This window comes from Chenopodium album, chromosome 2 (genome assembly GCF_948465745.1).
Source record: "Chenopodium album chromosome 2, dcCheAlbu1.1, whole genome shotgun sequence".
NCBI lineage: Eukaryota > Viridiplantae > Streptophyta > Magnoliopsida > Caryophyllales > Amaranthaceae > Chenopodium > Chenopodium album.
This window is the reverse complement of record NC_137835.1, coordinates 77,160,808-77,185,540: the sequence shown is the minus strand read 5'-3', so window position 1 is coordinate 77,185,540 and position 24,733 is coordinate 77,160,808. Positions and strand designations below refer to the sequence as shown.

The following is a 24,733-nucleotide window of genomic DNA, read 5'->3' as shown; positions in this document are numbered from 1 at the left end:
TAAAATTATATGGGTATTTCTTATGTTCTCTTTTAGGGTATGTTTTAATTTACTGAACTGAGCTGAACTAAATTGTTTATGAGAGAAGGAAATTAGAAACTGAATTGATTGGAGTTGAACTGAAATTAAGCTGAAGAGAACAGACCCTTAATTATAAATTGAATGCTACATTAAAATTTTATGGTCTTCAAAACACAAATTTGATCATGTAGAGCAACACATCATCTACAAATGATTAAATAATAAATTAATACTTTTATTTAGATTTAATCGTTTGTTCAGTAAAATTAAGGTAAATAAATCAACAAAATATCTCAGTCAACCGGTATCCGCATTTAATAAAAGTTGTTGACTTATTTACAAAAATAATATTCATAACCAATTTTTTCGTTTATCACAAAGATAAACTTGTATTTTCTCCATTTAAATACTTTGTTTAAAGTTTAAAATAAGTTCAAACATTACGATTAAAAGAAAACGGAAAAAGTACTTAGTAACAATAATAATACTCCCTCCGTTTTTAAATACTTGCTCAATTTCTCCATGCGCGGAGTTTTAGGAGATTGTAATAAAATATGGAGGTAGTGGGGTTGGTGGAAGAATAAAAAAACGTAAAAGAAAAAAGTAGTGGAGAGAATTGGAGAAGAGAGAACATATGTTGGGTCCACTAGATGTGAAAAATTAATTAAATATTGTAAAAACTTTTTAAATAAGAAAATAGAGCAATTATTCAAAAACGGCCGCAAATGAAAATTGGAGCAAGTATTTAAAAACAGGGGGAGTAATTAAAAAAATTGTTTTATGGGTCCTTAAAAATGAACCTAGCTACCCCATTTCCAAACTATTTGCTCACATACACACATCCCTATACACCATCACTTTGGCATCCCATCACTTCCTCTCTACTTTAAAGGATTTCACCTCCCCTTTCATTTCCCCCTCATTTTACTCTCTCTCTCTCTAAAAATCCCTACTTTCTCTCTCTAAAATCTCCACTTTCTCTCTCCTCAAAAGCATAAACTTCAGAAAAAAAAACCCAGCTTAGTTTTTTCTTTGTTCAAGCTTCATCAATGGCTGTGCATCTTGTTATTGGTCTGCTCATCTTATCTATGGCTGGTTACTCAAGTAAGCTGCTCACTTTTTTCTTTTGTTCTTACATATTTCCTAAAAAATAGTATCTTTTGTTGTTTTAACTAAATTTTTTCAGGTATTCCTTTGTTTTCCTTGCTAAATATAGTAATACTCATACTAAAAGTTTTTGTTCTTCAACTTAGTTCTTGCTCTCTAATATTCTTAGAAAATAATATTTTTACAATTAATTACAGTATTTGGATTTAACCTTATTTTAATTTATTATTATTAAAAATTGTTAGATTTGTGAGAGATAAAGGTAATTTTTAATGTCTCACAATAAAATAAATTAGTGTTACACGTGTCTTACCAACCGACGGGGGTTGGGGGTAACTTTTAATGTCTCACAATAAATTAGTGTGACGCGACAGTGGTCGTGGTCATACGAGTCGTACTGACTAACCCGGGTTTTAAATGTAGGTGCCAGTTTTTGTGTATGTAAGCCAAATGTAAGCCCAAACATGATGCAGAAAGCAATAGACTATGCTTGTGGAGCAGGAGCAGATTGTAAACCAATAAGCCCAAGTGGTCAATGTTACAATCCTAACTCTATTACAGCACACTGCTCTTATGCTGTTAACAGCTATTACCAGAAAAATGCTGCTAAAGGTGCCACCTGTGATTTTAGTGGTGCTGCCATTCTCACTAACTCTGACCCCAGTAAGTTCTTTCCACCTTTCTTGTTAAATAATCTCAGTTTAATACTAATTACATGATTATAATGTTTGTTTTGGGGACTTATTGTTAGTTGTCATGTCTCTAAATGTTGTTCCTACTTTGACGGTGTTTTTATAATGTTGTTAAATATATATAGGTATGGTAAAAAAAAAAAAATGGAAATGAAGTGTGAATTTGCCAATTTAACCTTAAATTTTAGAATAGTGGCTATGAAAATATGCAAAAAAAGGCTTATTTGGTGAAATTCTTGTTATATGTGGACAACTTAGGTGTAAATTTGAATCTAGTGGCTTCTATGCTATTATTACTAAAAATGGGGTTAGAAAGATATGGAACTATGGAAGTATAAGAAATCTAGAGGTATCCTATGTTAATTCCGACTTTCGAGTCAGCAAAGCAGGGAATATTGTTATCAAACTTGTTATCAAACTTTAAAACTTGTTATCAAACTTAAATTGGTTTAATTACCTTCTTATTGGTTACTTTTTGTTCTGGTTGGACCATAGAGGATAAAATTGTTAACTTGTACTCTTAAATTGGCCTATTTATCTTCATATTGGTTATTTTTTGATTGAATGTCAAATTTGATGTAGTAGAAGATAAGAAACTTTACTCTCTTTTTCTTTCCCAAATGGTGGTTGCTGACGCGATTTTTCATTTATTCTCTCTTTTGTGTTAATTCTTACAGGTGGTGGAGGTTGCTCTTACTCAGCTTCATCTGGGTATGTCTCATTTTCGTGTAATCTGTTTAAATATCGTTATTTTCGTGGGTTTATGATTTTACATAGACCATCAATAGTTGAGTCACTTGGTTGGCATGACATACATTCCTTGTTAACTTTATTGAAGATTAGATAAAGAAAGCGGTAACACCCAATTAGAAAACATCACATATCTAGTGTTGTTTAGCTTGGATTACGTGGATTAGTATGATTGCTCGTGTAATTAAAGAGGGGGAACAACATTTTAAAACGATAATTACATACAAGGACTGTCTCCAAGGTTTCAAAAAAATACTTCTAAATAGGGTCCATTTGGAGTGAGAGATAACAAAACTGACATAAGTTGACTCGTCTAAAATTACCCCCTATATCTCTTTACCTGTCCTTTGTGGTATCCGGAAAGTATTACCTCATCGGAAAAAGTAGTAGAGGGGGAAGGAATGTTTCGGATGCATTTAGAAGCCATGTGTGAATGGACTATGGCTCATCGACGGAAATGTCAAACAAAGTTGTTTGGAGATGTAACCATTCATCAGTCAAATATTTGGAAAATTGACCTTTCTAAATGTGTTTTGTTGCATTATTGATTTTGTAAATTATATATTTAGGAGGTACGTTAGATGAGACTGAAATTTGTTTACGTGATTCTTTAGATCATGTATTGTGATCATAAAGTATTGATATATTACGTAGTAAGAAGCTTTTATCTCATCATAAAGGTGCCTTAGGTGGCATGTCATTTTTATGATGTCTCTGTCGCTGTATTTGCTAACCCTGCACATATATACATCCCCTTCCCTTGGTGGCCTTAAATTATGCATTGTTGTTTGATAAACTTGTCTACTTTAGTTCAAAGGTGGTCCATTGAAAATTATAGCCGTTCAATTTGTTAATATGTTGCTTTTTTCTGAGTCAAAAAAATGCTTGAAACCATCTCTATTATTTCAAACAATTGCCTTTTCTTTCCCTTGTTCAAAGTTTTGGAGCCCAGCTCAAAAGATTCTAAGCTCTAAAGCAAACAAAGCGGCGGAATACATCCACACAAAAAACTCCTTAGTTGTAGTACTGTGTTTGTTCATTAATTATGCCATTAATTGGTTGTTTACATAAATAATAAGAATGATTTGGCCGGTCCGGATTCAAGATGATATAGTTTAAAGAGGGAGCTATTCATTTGATTATAGTATGAATCTAAATTAAAGTAAGAGTTTACTTTTTGTATAATATGAGTAAGACCTTTGCCTAAAGCCTTCACTTTTTCCTATGGTGGATATATTGAGCATCTTCTCCTTTAATATCATTACTATGATGAGAGCATATCCTTTTCAAACAGTTCTGGTACAGAGTAATCTTTCGTTGCACTAATATTGCCCCATTTTTTAAACACGGCGTCTTCCCCCTTACAACCATAGAGAAATATTAAACTCTACATGTTTTTGAATAAACTAGAGTGAATTAAAGAAATGAGACAACATTAGTGGGACGGAGTGAGTGGTGTAAAAATAATCTTAATTAAAAACAATCTTAATCAAATCCAAATTTCCTTTTCACACTTGGTAATCACAATCATTTTGTCATTTTGCAATTTGCTGCATCAAATCCTTCATGTATGATTACATTTTTGACTCACCTGTCAGTGTTTTAAGGGACAGGTGGCTTGCACTTTGATGAAAGATAACGTTTTCTACTTTATATCTAATGAGTTAAATGTGCCACGAAATTTGCTGTGTAACCTGACATAAAAAGACAGTTTTACCCCTCCTATACATTTCCAATAATACCCTTGGAAAAAAAGGTAATCATGCTGTGTCACATGGATGAATAAAGTGGCACAAAACTGTACCATTTTACAGTGATTTGTCAGCTTTCAGATAATGCTGGATTTTTCTATAGATGCAACTGTATATACTTGATGTTAATCTTTTTGTGGCCACTTCTTTTTCTGTCTTGGATATTTTAGATTCCTCTAGTGTTGATAAGCTGTGTCTAGAATGCTGTCTACTATTGTTTGGAACTGGATTATTATATTAGGTTAAATGGCCTCAATTCTAAGACCTTGGAAATGTTAAGAAACTTAGGATTAAGTCGTTCGGTTTTATGTTCGTGTCGTTATTCTTTGGGCAGGCTATCTAGTTTACTGCTATGTTGACGATTAGGAGACGTGTATAGTGTATCATTAATAATGTACTTATGAACTATGACGTTTGTATACTCTTCAACCAAAGCGGAAGCAGGGGACAGTTTATAGTGTGGTTACTGTGGTATGAGGACTCGCGTAGTTCTTAGTTTGGCCCGTAATATTGTTGGTGTTTGATTATAGTTTTGCACATGGGACATCTTTCTGGACCTTGGCATGTGTTTGATCATGTGGGATTGTCTTTGTTTGTTACCTTTAAAGTAGGAGCTGCTTACTTGTAATTTGGATCATACATAAAAGGCATTAGGAACCTATCATTTAATTTAACAAGGATCCTCTAAAGCTACTTGGTACTCTGTATTAGGTTTCTTTTCTAAGTGATGACAAGGTTTGCTTGTCTTCCTTGTTTAAAAGGCATAAAAGTAGGCATCTAAATCTTTTATCATATATATATCTTCCGGCCTTTTGCATGATTGAAAGCGAAAACATATTTTCTCTTCATATAATTTATTCAAGTGACCGGACTCGGTAGATGACCTTTATGAAATCTTACTATAGTAAGGGAAAATAACATTGCCTTGTAATTAACTATGACATTGTTCTGTTTGACCTTGTGATATGTCTTATTGTACATTCTGAAAAAATTTCATCAATTTTAAAGTGCCTTGAGCAAATATGTGCCTAGATCTAGATGTCACTTTCAAGTGTGATTTCAAAAAATGCTGATGGACTTGTTACTTAATTTTGTGAACCAGTGGCTCTCCTACTTCCGGCGGTATGGGTGGTACCCCTACCACAACAGTGCCTACAACTTCTCCTACTACACCAACCTCCACCCCGATATCTGGGTCTGGCTCCACCCCCGGTGTAACTCCGGTTTCTGGTGGCACCGGTGGTATGGGTGGTACTGGCACTGGTGGTGTTGGCATGAACCCAGGTTCCACCTCTCCCTACAATACTTCACCAAATTCAGGGAACGGGGTACTTGGTGGGGTTGGTACCGGATTAGCTCCTACTGGAAGCTACGACGACAGCCACGCTGGAAACAAGCTTCAAAGCATGAGTTCAGGCTTGATCCTTACAACACTAGCGATCTCAGCCATCGCGCTTATGTGGAATTGAAGGATGGATCTTTGCAAGTAATGATGTAGTACGTGCCCATGTGCAGGATTTGTGGGGCAAGCATGTGAATTAGCACTACTTATTGGTTTTCAATCTTTTCAAAGTAGAGCAAGTCATATGTATGATGCAATTCTAAGCTTAGTAGGGTTATTTTGTATCTTCAACCCATCCTTCACATCATCTTTTAGGGATGCTTGTTTCCTAGCTCTCTTTTCGCATTTTCGACCACGGATTGTTAAGACGTATTATTTGTTCTGTATAATCTAGATCTAGTTAGGAAGGCAGAGAGAGACTACTAGTATACTACGTACGTATTAAATATTGTAAGCATCCCTGGGTTGTGTAACTTATGTAGGAAAATCTTTATTATTAGTAGTCTATTTTTTTTTAATTATTTTTTTTAATGTCCAATTATTGTGTGTATTTAAATTATTCTGATTTCATGCTGTTTTTTGTTCTGTGCTGCTTTCTTTTGTCGTAAAGGGCAAGTATGCTGTTTTATGGCATGGTTAGCACCATTAGTGGCGAGCATGGTGGGGAGTGGGGTCCTAATTTTGACTTCTTGTACTAGTAGCTAGAGGTCCTTTATATATGGAATCAAAATTTCGCATCATACTTTGTTGTCTCTGCTACTCCCTCAGTCCCGCTTAGATTGGCTCGTCTTATTTTTTGTTTACTACCTCTGTTCTTAAATGATTTAGCGGGGTTACTGTTTGTACATTAATAATTGAGAAAGAGTGTTAATACAGTAAATTTGTGTAAGAAAGTAATGAAAAAAAGGAAGTACTCAAGTACTCCATAAGATAGTGTGAAGGTGAGTATGAGTAGAAAAAAGAGGAAAAAACAAGAGGCCACCCTTCCCCTTCCCACCTTATTCAATGTCATACTGAATTAGGTTGATACAAGTATAGTTTTCCTTGAAATTCGATGGTCTTAAGAGGTTAATCATCATCGTCTTTTGCAAATATGAGAGACCATAAACAACCGGGAAAGAAGATGCAAATATGAGAGACCACCCTTCCCCTTCTCTTTCAGGCACCATCTCTTTTACTGCTAATCAAACACGCCTTTTGTGGATAATAGCTGCTGCAGGGACATAGTAGTCTATAATAAAACATCTAATAAGTACTGGTACTATATGCTAATTGCATTTCTGAAGATCAGCAAGCTATTTCAATATACTGGCTTTATATCATTCAATGTCATCTAAGATATAGCTTTAAACAAATACTGGTTTTCAAATTTGCAACAAGTTTTTAGCTCTTCAGAATCACGTACTTTTGCAGATATAGGGAGCTTAATAATATATCTAGATCAGTTTCTTCTGACTTCTCCAAGTAGTAGCTGTTATATTTTTTTAACTCAATTGTAACATTGATGCATCATGCTTTGTTAATTTATATTGAAAATCTTCCGATTTCTGAAGCTTACTGTTAGGAAATTAGGGTGCAATTGTGTTTGATTAATGCGGAACAAGTCAATGAAATTAAGAACGAGAAAAGCAATAAAAAAGAAAAACAAAGAACACAAGGATTTACGTGATTCGGTCAAAATAGACCTACATCCACGGGTGGGGGATTTGAGAGCTTCTTCACTATAATGGAGAAAGAAACAAGAGAATAATACAAGGAGTCTTAAATCTAATGGCTCAAAAGGTATGATCTAATTGATCAACTAAAGGGTCCTTTTATAACACAAGGAAACCCTAATAAAACCCTAAGATTATTCCCCAAGTATACTCAAATAGCCGTCATAGAAAAGATATAATTTTAGGAAATATTCCATAAATTATCCTAGAATAACCTAACTATCGAGCTATAGCTCGGCAGCTAGCTCATGCCTACCGCAAGTCCTCATAGGGCCGAGCTATAGCTCACTCGCATAGAGCTATAGCTCGCAACCTCGTTGCAAATTTCCAGCTTCGTCATGTTTTCGTAAAACGGTCATAACTTTCTCGTTTCTTATCAGAATTGGGCATATGACCTATCGTTGGAAAGCTCATGAACCAACCTATCACCTCCAACTTGAATCACTTCAAAATCAGTTGTAGTTTGAGAGATATAATCGTTCAAAGTCAGCCCTACTAGATTTCGAGTCACAATTTAACACTTAGAAAGACAAATTTGTACCTCAGAAGTGACATGAACAACAGTTAACTGTACATTGATTCTCAACAGCTTACAAAACATCAAAGATCACGGTGCAGGAGTCATGCAACCATTGACTACACATTTTAAAGCCACACAAGGTACACATAGTATGTAAACATCAATGTCAAACACGACATATAGATACTACTTCGTAGTGTTGTACCCTTATTAAGAGTGAATTGTACCGGAGCTGATTAAGAGTTGTGAATTTAACCGATATCCAAAGAAATTAAAATGTTCCCGGGTTAGTTTTTACCAGCTACCTTAACGAGTTAATCTTCAAGCTGGGGAATGGAAATGGAACCGGTCACTAAAGAACTAATCATTCAATTGTAGAAGAGAAAGTGTGTTTGGAAAAAACCGAAACATATCATCTTGCACGATATGATTGTTGGGAAGACACCCGTTTTTAGAAGATAAGCAATCACTCCTTAAAAAAAAGGTGCACAACATTACAGAATTTATCATTCAAAAAGACATATACTTATTGGGAGTTGTATCAATGATTTACTGCCAAGAAATATCGACGATTTGGGCTTCTAACAAGTTGAATGAATAAGGCCCGGTTTTATTTTTGGAGTCCAAAAGATTTGGGCCTAGTTTCCCCTTTTTTTTTTTTTTTTTTGGTAAAACATAATTTCTCTAAGGCCTTTTTATAATGCGTAGTATTGTAAGTAGGGGAAATGGGAAATCAATTATTGAACACTAAGATGTGAGGGGTTAAAGATTTAGGATCTCTTCTGATTTATTAAAAACAATTGAAGTGAATTGATTGGGGTTGAACTATAAATAGAGTTGAAATGAATTGTTTGTGTGAGAAGGAATTAGGAACTGAACTGAACTTAAATCAAGCTAAACAGAACAGATCCTTAGTCTTGTGCAACTGTGCAAGTCACAAAAAAATAAACAAAGTGGGAATTCATGAAAATTACTTCCTACAAAAATGGGAAATTTTTATACTTATAATTTTGTATACTTGTTTGGTTAGTGCCAGAAATTTACAAAGGTATAAAGTTTTTTTTTTTTTTAAAGTAAAACATGTCCTTTCGACACGCATTTTGTAAGTTGGATAAAGTAAGGCATGTTCCGATTTATTGAAAATAAATGAATTGAACTGAATAGAGATGAAATGAATTGTTTATGAGAGAAAGGAAATTAGGAACTAAACTAAACAGATTGGAGCTGAATTGAACTGAACTGAAATTAAGCTGAACAGACTAGACCCTAAATGGACAATTTAGCTAAAATAACTCAAACACTAATGACACTACAATACAACATGTCTTTCTTAGGGTTTATTGGTTCACCTTATTTTTTCTTATTTTATCTGATCTGATACGGATCAGAGTTGGTCTAATCTGGTATGATCTGATGTATTTAAAACAATTGATTTTATATAGTAACCCTGTTTTTTTTCACTTTTCTACGTTGTGTCCCAACACATATCACTTTCTACACTGTAACCCCAATATATTTTTTGTTTCCATACGGTAACCTTGCCGTTAAAATATTCCGTTAGTGGGGCCCACTCTCCATTATTAATTTTTTTATCGATTTGGGCGTTGAAAAATATTCCGTCAAAGGTTTCGAGGGCTATTTTTGGTCTTAAGGAACCAAATTGAGCTCAGATTTGGCAAAAAAATAACGTAAATGCCTCGTTTTGCTTTTAAAGAAATGTCTCGATTTACGTGTTCACATTTTAACCAACAAAACGAGACATTTACGTTATTTGTTTGCCAAATCTGAGCTCAATTTGAACCCCTAAGAGCCAAAATAGCCCTCGAAACCTTTGACGGAATTTTTCTAACGCGCAAATCTATTAAAAAATATTAATAATGGAGATTGGGCCCCACTAATAGAATTTTTTAACGGCAAGGTTACCGTATGGAGATAAAAAATATATTGGGGTTACAGTGTATCAGAAAAACTTGTATGAACCTGGTTCACAATAATATTATTGTGGACCCGAAGTTCTACATGTACATAACTGGCTTTGTATTGAACATAGTGACCCTAATATTAAATATAGTAACCTTAATTTTAACATAGTAACCTTTAATAAAATTTGTGTGATTTTTAATATTGTTGCAAACCTAAAGTATGGTGTTATGATCTTAATTTTAACCTAGTGACCTATGTTATTCATATTGACCAGTATTTTAAAATTTTCATTTAAAAAATTTTATCTCTTATGACCTTTATAAAACACAATCACTTTTATTTTAACATAATGACCATTATTTTAACATAGTGAGCTTTTTTTAAAATAAATAAAACGTCCATAGTATCTCTATTATAAGTGATCCACAATAAATTAGTGTGAACCAGGTCTATTTAAGAGTTTATAACAGTGTAGAAAGTGATATATGTTAAGACACAACGTAGAAAAGTGAAAAAAAAAAATAGGGTTACTTTATTAAAAAACCCAAAAATTAAATAAAAAAAAAAGGTAAAAAAATGGAAGAATAAAGCATGTAAGATGTATAAAGTGGAAAAAAGTAAGGTGGTGGCTTTTAAGATTCTTAAAACCATAGGTTCAGGTCGTATGATACGGAGTAGTAGTTACACGTTTCGTAAATTTATGGTCGCAAAACTTTCCAAATTTAGCAAATTCTCCATTTTGTCTCATAAATGGTAAACTATTGTCCAAACTGACCCTTGGTTCTCTTTCAACAATTGGTCTTGTATGGATCCGGTCTACAATAATTACATTCTGGATGATATAATTACTTTTTTAGACGATATAATTATCTTTTTGTGAGTCATATTTTGAATTATATAATCTCATATTAAACCATTTAATGAGATTATATAATTATCTTTAGGATGATAAAATTTAAAAATCATCTTTTGAATGATGTAATTTACTATTTGATAATTTTTATAATGATAAATTTACTTTTTGAGTAATACATTTACATAATAGTTTCAGGATGGTATAATCACTTTTGTAATAATATAATCACATTTTGTATGATATAATCACATTCGTATGGTATACTAGAAAGTTGAGTATACAAATAATACAATAAGTTATTGTAGACCGGGTCTATTCTAGTCTTTACCCCCTTTCAATAAGGCTTTGTTATTATTTATTGAGTTAAGTTGAACTTGACTGGACTGATTGGAGCTGAATTAAACTAAATTGAGTTAAAATCTATTAACTATTATTAAAATAGAAGATGATGACATCATTACTGCCCACGCGTAGTTCTCTTAATAAAAAATTTCCCGCCTAAATGCAATGATGATGTCATCATTTTTTTTTGTAGAGTATAGTTGTCCTATTTAACATTTTTAAAAATTTATATATTAGAAGCTTCTATCTTACAAATAAAACATATCAATTTATCGTAGGAAATTGAAATAATTTTTAATAACACGCTAATAAATGGTCTCCTACATTGAACTAGAATTAGACGACGTCGACAGATATTGTATCATAGTTTTGATGAAAATAAAAGATTTTAAATTACAAAATGTACGTAATTCTTATTTATATTTATGTATAATAGCGATCTATTATTAAAATATACAAATTAAAAATAAGTTTTATATAAACTGTGTATCGCACGGGTTCTAACCTAGTGAATTATTTATGAGAAAAGGAAATAAAGAACTGAACTGAACGGAAATTAAGCTGAAATGAACAAGTCCTTAGTCCTTTTACCTTTTTTTCTTTATACTAGTGTTATTCTTTGTTTGAGTGTTAAAGTATCTTTTATTTATATACTACCTCCGTTACAGGTTATGTGCAACGATTAGACATTTTTCCTCTCTGCTATATGTCAAATCGTTGTATATAATTTGTAACGGAGATAGTAGTAAAATTACCTTTTGGAGGAAGGTGCATTTGTTAGAATGTTAGTGTAAAGGATTTGGAAGATACAAGTAGAGATGACAATGTTGAACGAATGTCCATTAATTTAATCCAATTGCATGCGTTAAATAAATGAACAAAAATCCAAATTAAATGGTGAAAGCGGGTGATTGATGAAGTAGATGATGTATCAGATCATATGTAGGGCGTGTTTGACATTAGTTTTTGAGTAACTTTTAGGTAGCTTTTAGTAGTTTGACTTATTCAAATGATTACTTTGTACTGCCTTCGTCCCCTAAAAAACGACCCATTTGGCCTAATTTTAGTCCCAAAAAGAATGACCCATTTGCATTAAATTAAAACACCCATCAATTTGCAATAATAATTATGCAAAATTAGCTTTCTCATATAAAAATTTGATTTTCCATGTAATTTTATTACTTTCTCTCTCTATTTTTTTACAAACCCCATATAAATTTATCTTTTCAATATATACTTTTACTTCTTTTTATTTAACTTTCTTAATACCCGCGTAATCAATCCAAATGGGTCGTTCTTTCGGGGACGGAGGGAGTAGAAAATATTACTGTTTGATAATGGTGCACTTCTCCACCTACTAGCCATCCACCTACCCAAGACCATTTAACATATATTATATAATTATCTATGAATATTAATACTACCTCCGTTTTTTTTAAAGCATCACTTTGAGTTTTGCACTATTCACATACCATGGCTGAGATAATTTTTTCACCTCTATAAAATAAATAAATGTTATTGTATGATACGTAGTACAGAGTATATCATTAGATTCCTCATAATGTCTAGTTTCATAATATAATTTTGTTATAATTTTTACTAATTAACAATTAAATAAATCTATAACTATTTACCAAAGTAAAAACCGTTGCTATCATCTTTATATGCGTGTCATTTATCATTGAAAATTTTCCCTCTAAAATTGCTTATGACATCATATTTTATTCTCTTTCAATTTTTTGATCTTTTCAAACTTATTTTATCTTTCTAAGAAAATCTAAATTCAAAAATTATAAGCATGATATCTATCTTATTAACTATTACTAAAACAAAACATGTTGACATCATTAAGGGACACATGTCAATTTCTTAATAAAATTCTTTTCGCCTAAACTATTTTTGCCATCATCCTTTTTTTTCCCCTACTATATTCCAAAACTAAATAAATATAGTGCTTTTTCCAAAATTAATTGATGAGATTATGATTTTTTTTTCCTAATATAAAATTGACAACTATTTAAACAAATAATGGTTACTTATTTCGTGCAACGCACAGGACTAAACTACTTAACGATCAAAGTTGTGTCTCGACAAATGTGTCGGTCAAACTGATGCAAAATAAATAAATAAATTGTTCAACCTCTCTTTATTTGGCACACTATAGTGTTCACGAACAACTCATTTATTAAACGAGAAATGAAACAAGTGTTTCCTGAACAAGCTTAATTATAAGTCTAATAAATGAGCTTTGTACTTTTGATATTTGAAAATACCAAAATTAGCTTAATAATTGAATCTTAATTATAAAATTTTAGATTTAAATTAAGGAAATAATTGTGAATATAAGTCAATAATTTATAAAAAGTTATAAAATTATCAATTTATATTAAAGGTTTTACATAAAAACCCTTTACGTCTCCGAGATATCATATCTTATCACACTAACACAAGTAGCTCGTGAACATATAAACAAGTAGTCCATGAATATAAATAAACGAGTAGTTTGTAAGCATAAATAAACATATCGATATTCATGTTACAACTTGTAGGGAATAAATTTCAAGCGTTAACCCCTAGCTTGAACCCCACTGTGATCATACACTAAAGTACGGTGGCGTCCAAAAGGGAAGAAGATAGAGCAAAAGAGTCGCCAACAAGTTTTAGGAACTTGTAAACCGTTCACAGGGTGAAGGTTACACCCCTTAACGATCCAAGAGATCGTCAACTCCATAAGGTTTAGAACCAAATAAGGGTTCGGGGATGAAGGTACAAATCCAACCTAGAAGAGATTGAACCTGCCCTAATAATAGGCCTCTACTTTATTCTGATCGTATTCATGTGCGCTTTCTGACTAACATACAGTCAATAGGATTAACCCTAAACCTGTTTATCTATGTTGGTTGAATATAAATGCACAAATAAACTATTATTGGCGATCACTTGAATTATAATCAAATTAACCCTAACAAGATTATTAATATCTTATTAAACGTGATTACAAATATAAAATTCCCTTTAAGCATGCATAAAAGGCGAAATCAGGCAATAACAATAAATATCAAGCAACATAATAATAATCAATCATTATAACAATCATAATAATAATAATTATAGCAATAATATCATTATAAATAAAATAATCATCATCAAAATAATAATGATAATAATAATAATAATAATAATAATAATAATAATAATAATAATAATAATAATAATAATAATATTCATAATCATCATAAATTATAACAATTATAATCATAATCATGTTCATGTTAATATTAAAGCATAATAATAGCAAGATCCTAGGCATGATACTAACAAGATTAATAACAAACCCTAGCATGTCACTAAGCAATAAAAATCAAATCTTTAGCCCTAACATGATACTAACAATCATAAATATTAGGAAGAAAATAAAAGGCATCATAACAATCATATTTAGTATTAAAATTACCCTAGACATGATACTAGGAATATCATAATAACAATACAAACATGATTTCTATATCATAACATCAATAAAAATCATTAAAGTACTTACTTTGATGCCTCGTACCTCTTTCTAATAACAAAATACACACGTTAGTAACTTCAAGGAAAATAATAAACAAACAATTAAATTAAATAATTGAAAGAGAGATTTGGGACCAAACCCTCAGAAATGAAACCTTTCACGTCTAGGGCGAAGGCAACTTCGAATATGGCTAGGTGTTTCTAGATCTTGTGAATGCGGAATTTTGTATGTGAAAAGCAATTTTAGAAAAGAGAAGAGAGATGAATGAATTAAGAGAGAATCAGAGAATTAATGATTGCGAATGAAAACTGATTGTAGGTGATTATAATTGAAACTGATTGTTGATGAAATCTGGTTGTTGGTGAATGAAAACGGAGTTTTTAATACGTTATTTATAGAGAAAATCAGCCAAAAAGATAAAATAAACAAAACAGAGTCTGACGCACAAAAAACGAGGTTGGTGCACGCAAAACAGAGCTGGCGCCAGAACCAGCTAATTGGCACCAGGCGCCAATGGCTAGCATTAGGCGCCAATGGTTGGCGCCAGGCGCCAGGCCTGGTTCTAGGCGCCAATGCCTGGAGTCAGGCGCCAGACCTGTTTTTGACGCGTTTTTGAAAATCAGATAAGTTTTGCCGTACTGGAGGATAAAATCGTATCTTTTCCTCGAAAATGCTTTTTGATTTTAATCAAAACTCTGAAAAGTCAACAAAAGTCAATTTATCAATGCTAATTGAATTAGGAATGAAAAGAACCTTCTAGAAGAATCTAGAAGGCTAAAACCATTCCTAATTGCATTAGGAATGATAAATCATATTAAGCCCTCCCCTAGATCATTGGGCCACATATAAAGCTCAAACCGGGCCCAGTTCAGTAAATTGACCATAACTTCCTCAATATTCATCGGAATTGGGCTTATAATATATCGTTGGAAAGCTCTTGTGAAGCCCCATCCAACTACACTATTATTGGACCCATATCATTGACCAACCAAACTGGATTGGCTGTTTTCTTAAAATGAGTTTTCAAAAACAGAGAGAAGAGAAAAGAAATTAAAACTATCCGCAACACTAGACTTTCCACACTTTCGCTTCATTCGATTATGATTCGACGTGAAAGGTACTCATCACTGGGTTTGGTTTTGGGGAGACACAAATGGGTGTCTACACAACTCATTCATTAAACAAGCTTTAAAATTTGTTCAAATTGGACTCATTTATTTATTAAAATAAACAAAACACGAATTAGATTCAACCGAACTTGAATAATAAATACTACCTCCGTTAAATGTTTTCTGCAACTTTGGGAGGGTTTGCGGTTCACGAAGCAAAATTTGATAATAGTGATTAATGTATTCTAAGGGTATGTAATTAAGGTGGAGAGAGAATATTTGGATGATTAATTAACCACCCACTACCACCCCTAAGACCAGCCAACACCACCGCGACACCGCCTTCACCAACACCACCACCGTGGCACCGCCTTCACCAACACCACCGCCGCTGCCTTCAACGTCGGCTTCACCACCATCACTACCATCCCCACGACACCACCACGAAACCACGAAACCCCCACCATTTTAGATCTGACGGAATTAACCACCACCACCACCACCACCATTCTCCCGAAACCACCACCAACCCCACGAAACCACCACCAGCCCCTAGATTTGACGGAAACCATCAAACCACCAACTTCATTCTCACGAAACCACCACGAAACCCCCACAAAACCCCCACGAAACCACCATCAACCCAACGAAACCCCCACAAAACCATCTTCAGCCCAACGAAACCCCCACAAAACCACCACCACCATTCTCACGAAAGCCCCCATAGATCGACGGAAACCCACTACGAAATAATCACCACCAATTCAACAAACCCATCAAGAATTCAATTTCTTGAAAGTTGAAGAGAGAGAGAAAAAGAAGATCTAAAAAGATGATGAGAGATAATGATATGGAATTAGGAGAGAGAAAATATGGGGGAAGATGAAGATGAAGGTGGTTGGGGTAAAAATTGAGTGAGAGATTTTTTTTTTTTGAAAGAACGGACGGTAGCGTTGTCATTTTATTAAGCTAAATCAATATCCGCCAAAGCTATAACGCTTTGGGGGAAAAACCCCAAACGAACAAGTTCAAAGTTTTCACCGGTGTCCCACCTAGCAACCAAGTGTGCCACCGTGTTACACGACCTCTTAACATGTTTAAATTGACAACTATCAAACAACAAACTACCATTCCTAATATCATCAAAGACAAGATAAATTGGAGCTAAGCCATGAGCATTCCTCTTCACTGCATTAATAACATTCAATGCATCGCTTTCCACTTCGACCATCTTGTATATCCCGACCTCCATGCCAACTGAACTGCATATCTTACCGCCATAGCCTCAGCAATCTCATGAGAAGTATAGGGAGTTTTCTTCACAGCAGCAGCTACAATCCTGCCACCAGCATCACGCAAGACAACACCTAACCCACATTTCAATCCCGCCGAAACATGAGCATCCGTGTTTATTTTAATAACCCCCCTAGGTGGACACGACCACCAGCACAACTTGAAGGCTGCATACGAACAGAGGGGAACCGCAACACCTTATTAGCGTAATTATTATAATCACGCACCAACCGCAAGAAACCCGCAGTTAGCAACACTGCATCAGGTGTTTCATTTTGAAATAAAATCAGATTTCTGCCCCTCCATGCTGCCCACATTAGAGCAGCCATTGAACTTACAATACTCGCCTTGAACTTCCTGCATAACCATTTCCATATTTCAGCAAAGCAAGATCGTGGCGCCTCAACTAGCAGCTCACGATACTCACTATATTTCCATATTTCAGCAGCCACAATACACTCATGCAAAGGCATATCACTCCTGATGCCGTTATACACACTTTGACTGAGTCTCTCTTTTACAGCGATGTTTCCTTTCACAGCATTCCAGATAAAATGATGGAGCTTTGGCGGACCTTTTGATTTCCAGACAGATCTCCACAACTCTTCTTCTTCAGCACTATCACCCACATTACTCGCGCCCAGATTAGCCAGCCAGTAGTCCGATTTTACTGAATATATTCCATTTTTCGCCAGAAACCAGAACTGATGAGAGTCCACATTAGGCACATTAGGCAGGGGGATTGCAAGGATTAAATCTCTTATCTCTAGATTAAACATGCCTTGAATTACCTCAACATTCCAGCTCAATCTATCCGCCGATAACAGGTTGAAGGAGTTATGTCTTCGATAAGTGCAATTACTAGATATATCAAGGATCACTATTATGGAGATAATAAGTTCGTTCTCTTGGGGCGTCATCATCTGTTGCTAGACTATGAGAGATGATCTTTGGGCTAGTAAAATAGCCCAAAGCCCGCTAGAATGGATCCTATGAGGTCACACACAAAGGTATTGGGTTAAGCAAGTAAGAGGCCCATTATTGGGCCTTATGAGTATTTAACTAATCATGAATAGGATTGGGCTAGTGTAGTTTGATTGGGATTAGGAATTGGGCTTGGTCATGGACTCTTATTTATGGATATGATCTATAAATAAGATCTATGCCTAGGGTTGCAGACACAAGAGTCACAATAAACTTACAGTGAATTGTGAATCAAGGCAACCAAATCCCAATACCCTCACCTCCTTCTTTCTTTCTCACGGCACCCCCTCTTACCCCCCCCCCTTGGACTTGCGGCCGACCACCCCTGGTGGTGTTCGCGGTGGTTCGTGACTAGTTCGTTGCTCATACCTCTCCGTGGAAGGTCGATTGAAGAGTTCGATCGCGACTAACTAGCATTAGTGGAGGTCTTAACCTGTGCCTGTGGACCAAGTAGAGGAATCACGTTTAAGGTTCTTTGTCTCCCTTGTTCTTGCTCGATTGCTAGTGGAATCACGCTTCAAAGGTATAATTCTTACTCTTTATGTGTTATGCATGAGATCCTTAGTTAGGTGCTATATGAATATGATTCATGATTATTTCCGCTGCGTGGTACCTATAATCCCCTACAGTGGTATCAATTAGCCTCTTGCAATTACATATATTGAGTATTAAACCTTTGTTGATCCACAATTTTAATTCAATTAGGAGAGAGAATAATTTAATTATGGGTCAATTATTATATTAAATGTGATTTAACAATATAGAATCATTAAAGTTGTTTAATTTGCTCCATATTAGCCCTAATTTGATTCGAAAATTGCCCTATGAAGTTCAAAAAATTCGAACCCTCCCACCCCCTTAATATTTCGAAATTTTCGAAATCATTAACCCTAATTTGTGAAATTTGTGTTTTTGAGTTTGATTTAATTCGAAATTTTTATGTTTAAAGAATTTAATCTAATTGATTTCATGATAAATTATGAATTTTTCATGATCAACCTATTTAATTTAAAAGTTAAATTGAATTGGGATTAAATTCATGAAGAACCCTAGTTTTAAAATTGAATATGATTTAATTTTAAAATTGGATGGACCACACTAATTTTAATTTTAATAAAATTGTTTTGTTTCAAATTAAAAAAAAATAAAAAATAAAAAAAATAAAGGGAATTGAGGTGCGGCAGCCGCGGCTAGGTGGCGCAGCCACGGCGACTGCCGCACCAGCGGTGGTCCAGGAGGGAGGGTGGGCTGGGCACGGGTCAGTCAAAGGGGCAGCGCAGCAGTGCACCACCCCGATAGGTGTGCTGCTGCTGCTGTCCGCGCGTCGCTGCAGGGGCAGCGCACACCGCAAGGTGTGCGGCCACCGTGGCCGGCTTCGGCTGGCCACACCACGGTGGCTGACGCGAATTTTCAAAAAAAAAAAAAATTATTTTATTTTGAATAAAATCAGTTTTCAAAATTAAAATTAAAAGATAAGTTTTGATTTTGAAAAGATAATTAACAAAATTAAAGTTGTTAATTTTGTTAAGATAGGATAACTATGGAGCAAAAGATTCTATTTGGATAATAATTGATTAAATAATGTGATTATCCCATAATTATTTTAGGATATTAATTGATTTAAAATATGTGATTGACAAGTAATTAGGATAGAATCTCCTAAAGGTTAGGATAATCATGGAAAATAAATATGATTTATCTTCCATAATTAAAATAAGATTTGATTCTATCTCATACCTAAATTAAAATATATGATATTTTATAATTGGTTATGAATAATATATGATATTATCTAATTACAGTAATTAATTAAAATATGAGATATTTTAGGAGCCATGTTTCCTTTACTGTGAACATTCGATGTTGTAGTCTAGGAAAGCATGATGAGTGATTTATTATATGGCATTTTATAATATATGATGTTATATATTGCTATATAGACTAGTATGGCCCATAGATTCTAAATACGATCTGCGCATCGTTTCGTATTTTTGTAATCTAAATACGGTCTGCGTACCGTTAAGTATTTTTGTAATTTATTTTATTTTATTTAAGTAGTAGATAGAATAGAATAGAATTGCAGGTTGCCGTTAATCCAAGAATCCATGGAGTGGAGGCCCAAAGGAGCAAGATGGATGAGATCCATGAAGGTTCAAGTTGGAGCTTTTGCTTTATTAGTTTTCTTAGGATTAAGGGGCCATACTATGTCATGCTTTATTTATGCATTAGTAGATTATGCATGTTAGATTTTATTTATGTTGTTTGATGATGCGCTAGAGTTCACTAAATAATCACAACATAATAAATCTAGGTCCCAGTAATATTGAGGTAGCTTTTCCAATCAAAAACCCGATGAAACCTTTGATATTTATGATGGGTCATGCCAAAGCAGGGTGTCATATTATATCTTAGGGGAGTGGGGGTAAAACAAATTTTACACTTTTGATTGGTTATACTCAACAAGGTTACCTAAAGAGTTTAGAACCTTGAAGCTAAGGGTAATAATTAAACATGTGATGGTTAATTATTTAACCAAGAATTACAAAGAGTTGTAATCAGTAAAGAGTTTACTCACCTTGAAAATGTAATAGTTGATGGTAGGGCCAAAGTCCGGTCAATTATTGCACAAATAAAGGATCTTGGAATCATTCTATTCAATAGGGATCAATTAAAAATTGAATGAATGTTTTAAAGTTACCAGTATTATAATCGCTTATGGTACTTTAAAAGTTTATTAAACATAATTATTGAACTTTGCCTCGTTTGTTTTTGTTTGTAGATGAATAACTTATACGACAACACAATTTTACCAATGAAACTTAACTTAAGGCTGAATCTCAGAAACTTCAGGGAATGGGAAAAGGAGTTGAGAAATGTTCTCACAAGCCATGGGCTTGAATCTCGTTTATACATTCCTGTTGAGAGCAAATACACAGAAAAGTATGGAGCTGAAAGGCATGCTGAAATTGTTTCAGCTGCAGAGAAAATCAGAGAACTCATTTTAGAATCTATTCCAACTTGTTGGAAAAGAAGATTCAGGCACTATGAGCTAACCATATTGTACAAATGTCTTCGTGCTATCTGTCGAGGTGGCATAGGAGCTCTAGGTAGTGGAGGCATAAATGATCAAAATGTAAGAGAGATCGTTAACTCGATCCCTCAGATTTACTATTCCTGGACTGACATTGTAAGGTATGAGGCTTACAATGTCCATTGTAAAATAATGGCTAAAAGACTCATGCCTGGTCAGTCAGTAAGGGCCCATGTAAGGGAATTGATTGAAATGTTCAATCAAATGGATTTCCTTGGGAAACCGATCGATGATGACTCTGCTCATGATATTATTTTGTTCTCACTCCATGATGGTTTTGACATTGTCAAGCTCACTCATAATGATGAGGGATCTTCGGTGACATTGATCAATCTGTTGCTTAACCATGCTGAGGAGTTCCTGAAGAGGAGAGGAAGCGAATGCTTCTTTTGCGGTAGTTGGCCATGCCATACACCAGGGTGTCCCCACTATACACCAGTGAAAACTGAAGGTAAAGAGTTACTTGATGTTTTCGTTGTAGAAATTAATCTTACTTCATCTTCCACTTGGGTATTTGATACCGGATGTGGTGCTCATATCATTAATAACGTGCAGGGCTTGAAAGAAAGTAAGAAGTTAGCAAAAGGGGAAGTAACGCTTCGAGTAGGAAATGGAGCAAAAGTTGCTGCACTTGCTATTGGAAGCTATCATTTGAGACTTCCTTCTGGACTTATTTTGGTGCTTAATAACTGTTATTATGTACCAACAATAACTAAAAACATTATTTCAGTTCCTGTTTTAGATTCTGAAGGATTTTCATTTGAAATAAGAGACAAGTGTTGTTTTATTTCGAAAGAAAATATGTTATATGCTAACGCCAAATTAATTAATGGTTTGTATGTGTTAGAATATACAACCCATGTCTACAATATTGATCATAAAAGGCAGAAAATAGATGGTTCAAACCCAACTTACCTATGGCATTGTAAGCTTGGTCACATCAACCAAAAGCGCATCCAGAAATTACACAAGGATGGACTTCTTTCTTCATTTGATTATGAATCATTTGAAAATTGTGAGTCATGCTTGCTTGGGAAAATGACTAAGTCACCCTTCACGGGTATAGGTGAAAGAGCTAGTGATCTTTTGGGACTCATACATACGGATGTATGTGGACCAATGAGTTCAAAAGCAAGGGGTGGGTTTAACTACTTCATTACTTTTACTGATGATTTAAGTAGATATGGTTATGTCTACTTAATGAAGAACAAATCGAAATCCTTTGAAAAGTTCAAAGAATTCCAGAATGAGGTACAAAACCAACTTGGGAAAACAATTAAAGCATTACGATCAGATCGTGGTGGTGAATATTTGACCCAAGAATTTGATGAACATCTGATTAATTGTGGAATAATTTCACAGTTAACTCCTCCAGGAACGCCACAGTTGAATGGTGTGTCAGAAAGGAGGAACAGGACTTTACTTGATATGGTGAGGTCCATGATGAGCTTTACTGATCTTCACATATCGTTTTGGGGATATGCATTAGAAACAGCTGCCAGAGTACTAAACAGAAGCCCGTCCAAAGCAGTTGAGAAGACACCATATGAGATATGGACTGGAAAAGTTCCAAGGTTGTCTTATCTCAAGATTTGGGGTTGTGAAGCCTATGTAAAACGTTTACAAGGTGATAAACTACAACCTAAATCAGACAAGTGTTTCTTTGTGGGCTATCCAAAAGAAACAAAAGGGTATTACTTCTACAATCGCGAAGATAACAAAGTGGTTGTTGCTCGCGATGATGTCTTTCTAGAAAAGGAATTCCTGTCTAGAAAGCCAAGTGGGAGTAAAGTGATTCTCGAAGAAATTTGAGACGAGCAACAAATGGATGTGGATAACACCACATCAGAGGCGAGGGAGCATGAATCGATTAATCATGCGTCGGAGCAAGCTAATTCGACTAGCAAGACTCCTATCGTCCCACTTGAACCTAGTTCTTGCGAAAATCTTCAAAGAGTTGGAGAGAATATTTCTATAGTTGCTCCTACCCCTCGTAGGTCTGCCAGAATCAGAAACAAACAGTTTTTTGAGGTTCTGATAACTGAGGATTCTGAAATCTTCTTACTGGAGAATGAAGAACCTACTACCTACAAGCAAGCTTTGGCGAGCCCCAACTCAGATAAATGGCTTGAGACCATGAAGTCCGAAATGGAATCAATGTCTGAAAATGAAGTGTGGACCCTAGTTGACTTGCCTGATGGGGTAAAACCTATTGGTTGCAAATGGGTTTACAAAATTAAAACAGACAAGGATGGAAATGCCTACATCCATAAAGCAAGACTGGTTGCGAAAGGATACAGACAAATTCATGGTATTGACTATGATGAGACCTTTTCCCCAGTAGCCATGCTTAAGTCCATTCGGATACTTCTAGCGATTGCTGCATTTTTCGATTACGAAATTTGGCAGATGGATGTCAAAACCGCCTTCTTGAATGGGTTCTTAACGGAGGAAGTGTATATGACACAACCTGAGGGTTTTGAGGATCCAGAAAATCCTAGTAAGGTATGCAAACTTCAGAAATCCATTTATGGATTGAAGCAAGCATCCAGGAGTTGGAATCTTCGTTTTGATGAAGCAATCAAACAGTTTGATTTTCTCAAAAGTGAAGAGGAACCTTGTGTATACAAGAAGTCTAGTGGGAGCAGCATAGTTTTCCTAGTCTTGTATGTAGATGACATACTACTCATGGGAAATGACATACCAAATGCTTGAGTCAGTCAAGGAATGGTTGAAGAGTTGTTTTTCCATGAAGGACTTATGTAACGCCGAGTACATTTTGGGAATCAAGATCCATCGAGACAGGTCTCGAAGGATGATTGGACTTAGTCAAGAGACTTATATTGATAAGGTTCTTGACAGGTTTGAGATGACAAACTCCAAGAGAGGATTTCTCCCCATGTATCATGGCATTACGCTCAGTAAATCTCAATGTCCGGTTATGCCGGATGAGATGAGACGTATGGCTATCACTCCTTATGCTTCTGCAATAGGATCGATAATGTATGCCATGATTTGTACGAGGCCGGATGTTGCATTTGCTCTGAGCATGTGTAGCAGGTTTCAGGCAAATCCAGGTGATGCACACTAGACAGCTGCCAAGAACATCCTTAAGTACTTGAGAAGGACGAAAGGAATGTTTCTAGTTTATGGTGGCGAAGATGAGTTGGTTGTCAAAGGTTATACGGATGCGAGTTTCCAAACGGACAAGGATGACTTTAGATCACAGTCTGGGTACATTTTCTGTCTGAATGGAGGAGTAGTGAGCTGGAAGAGTTCGAAGCAAAGCACTGTCGCAGACTCTACAACATAATCAGAATATTTGGCTGCAGTTGAGGCAGCCAAAGAAGCAGTTTGGATAAAGAAGTTCCTAACTGAGCTGGATATCGTACCAAGTGCTCAAAATGGATTTGAATTGTATTGTGACAACAATGGCACCATTGCTCAATCAAAGGATCCTAGGTCACATTTCAAATCCAAACATGTTGAGAGGAAGTATCACCTCATTCGAGAAATCGTTAACAAAGGAGATGTGAAGATGTGCAAAGTTCATACGGATGAGAATATCGCTAATCCTCTTACTAAACCCCTTCCACTACCTAAGCATGAGAAACATGCTAGTGAAGCTGGATTGAAGCAAATGATGTAATTAGAAGTTGTATTTATTTTTGGAGAAAAATAAGTTACACATGTAATACACTCATTTGCAGAATTATGTTTAAT

General features: G+C 34.8%; 2 protein-coding genes across 2 annotated transcripts; one reads left to right on the top strand and one right to left on the bottom strand.

Annotated features, from left to right (window-relative positions):
* Window positions 1–872: 872 nt before the first annotated feature.
* Window positions 873–6,176, top strand: LOC145601254 (uncharacterized). The gene is made up of 4 exons (XM_081657231.1): window positions 873–1,125; window positions 1,552–1,791; window positions 2,498–2,531; window positions 5,424–6,176. The coding sequence occupies exons 1-4, from the start codon at window positions 1,071–1,073 to the stop codon at window positions 5,788–5,790; spliced, it is 696 nt and encodes a 231-aa protein (XP_081513357.1). The 5' UTR covers window positions 873–1,070; the 3' UTR covers window positions 5,791–6,176.
* Window positions 6,177–16,845: 10,669 nt separating this feature from the next.
* LOC145576137 (uncharacterized) lies at window positions 16,846–17,714 on the bottom strand. Its single transcript, XM_081633926.1, has 2 exons — window positions 17,065–17,714; window positions 16,846–16,981 (listed from the first exon to the last, which is right to left on the bottom strand). The coding sequence occupies exons 1-2, from the start codon at window positions 17,712–17,714 to the stop codon at window positions 16,846–16,848; spliced, it is 786 nt and encodes a 261-aa protein (XP_081490052.1).
* Between the last annotated feature and the right edge of the window lie 7,019 nt (window positions 17,715–24,733).

Bases quoted from the DNA above. Each gene is read 5' to 3' on its own strand.
- LOC145576137 (XM_081633926.1), bottom strand. From the start codon at position 17,714: ATGTTTAATCTAGAGATAAGAGATTTAATCCTTGCAATCCCCCTGCCT. The intron at 16,982-17,064 runs GTTATTAAAATA...TGCTGGTGGCAG, and splicing joins GGTCGTGTCCACCTAGGGGG to GATTGTAGCTGCTGCTGTGA.
- LOC145601254 (XM_081657231.1), top strand. From the start codon at position 1,071: ATGGCTGTGCATCTTGTTATTGGTCTGCTCATCTTATCTATGGCTGGT. The intron at 1,126-1,551 runs GTAAGCTGCTCA...TTTTAAATGTAG, and splicing joins ATCTATGGCTGGTTACTCAA to GTGCCAGTTTTTGTGTATGT. The intron at 2,532-5,423 runs GTATGTCTCATT...TTTGTGAACCAG, and splicing joins TCTTACTCAGCTTCATCTGG to TGGCTCTCCTACTTCCGGCG.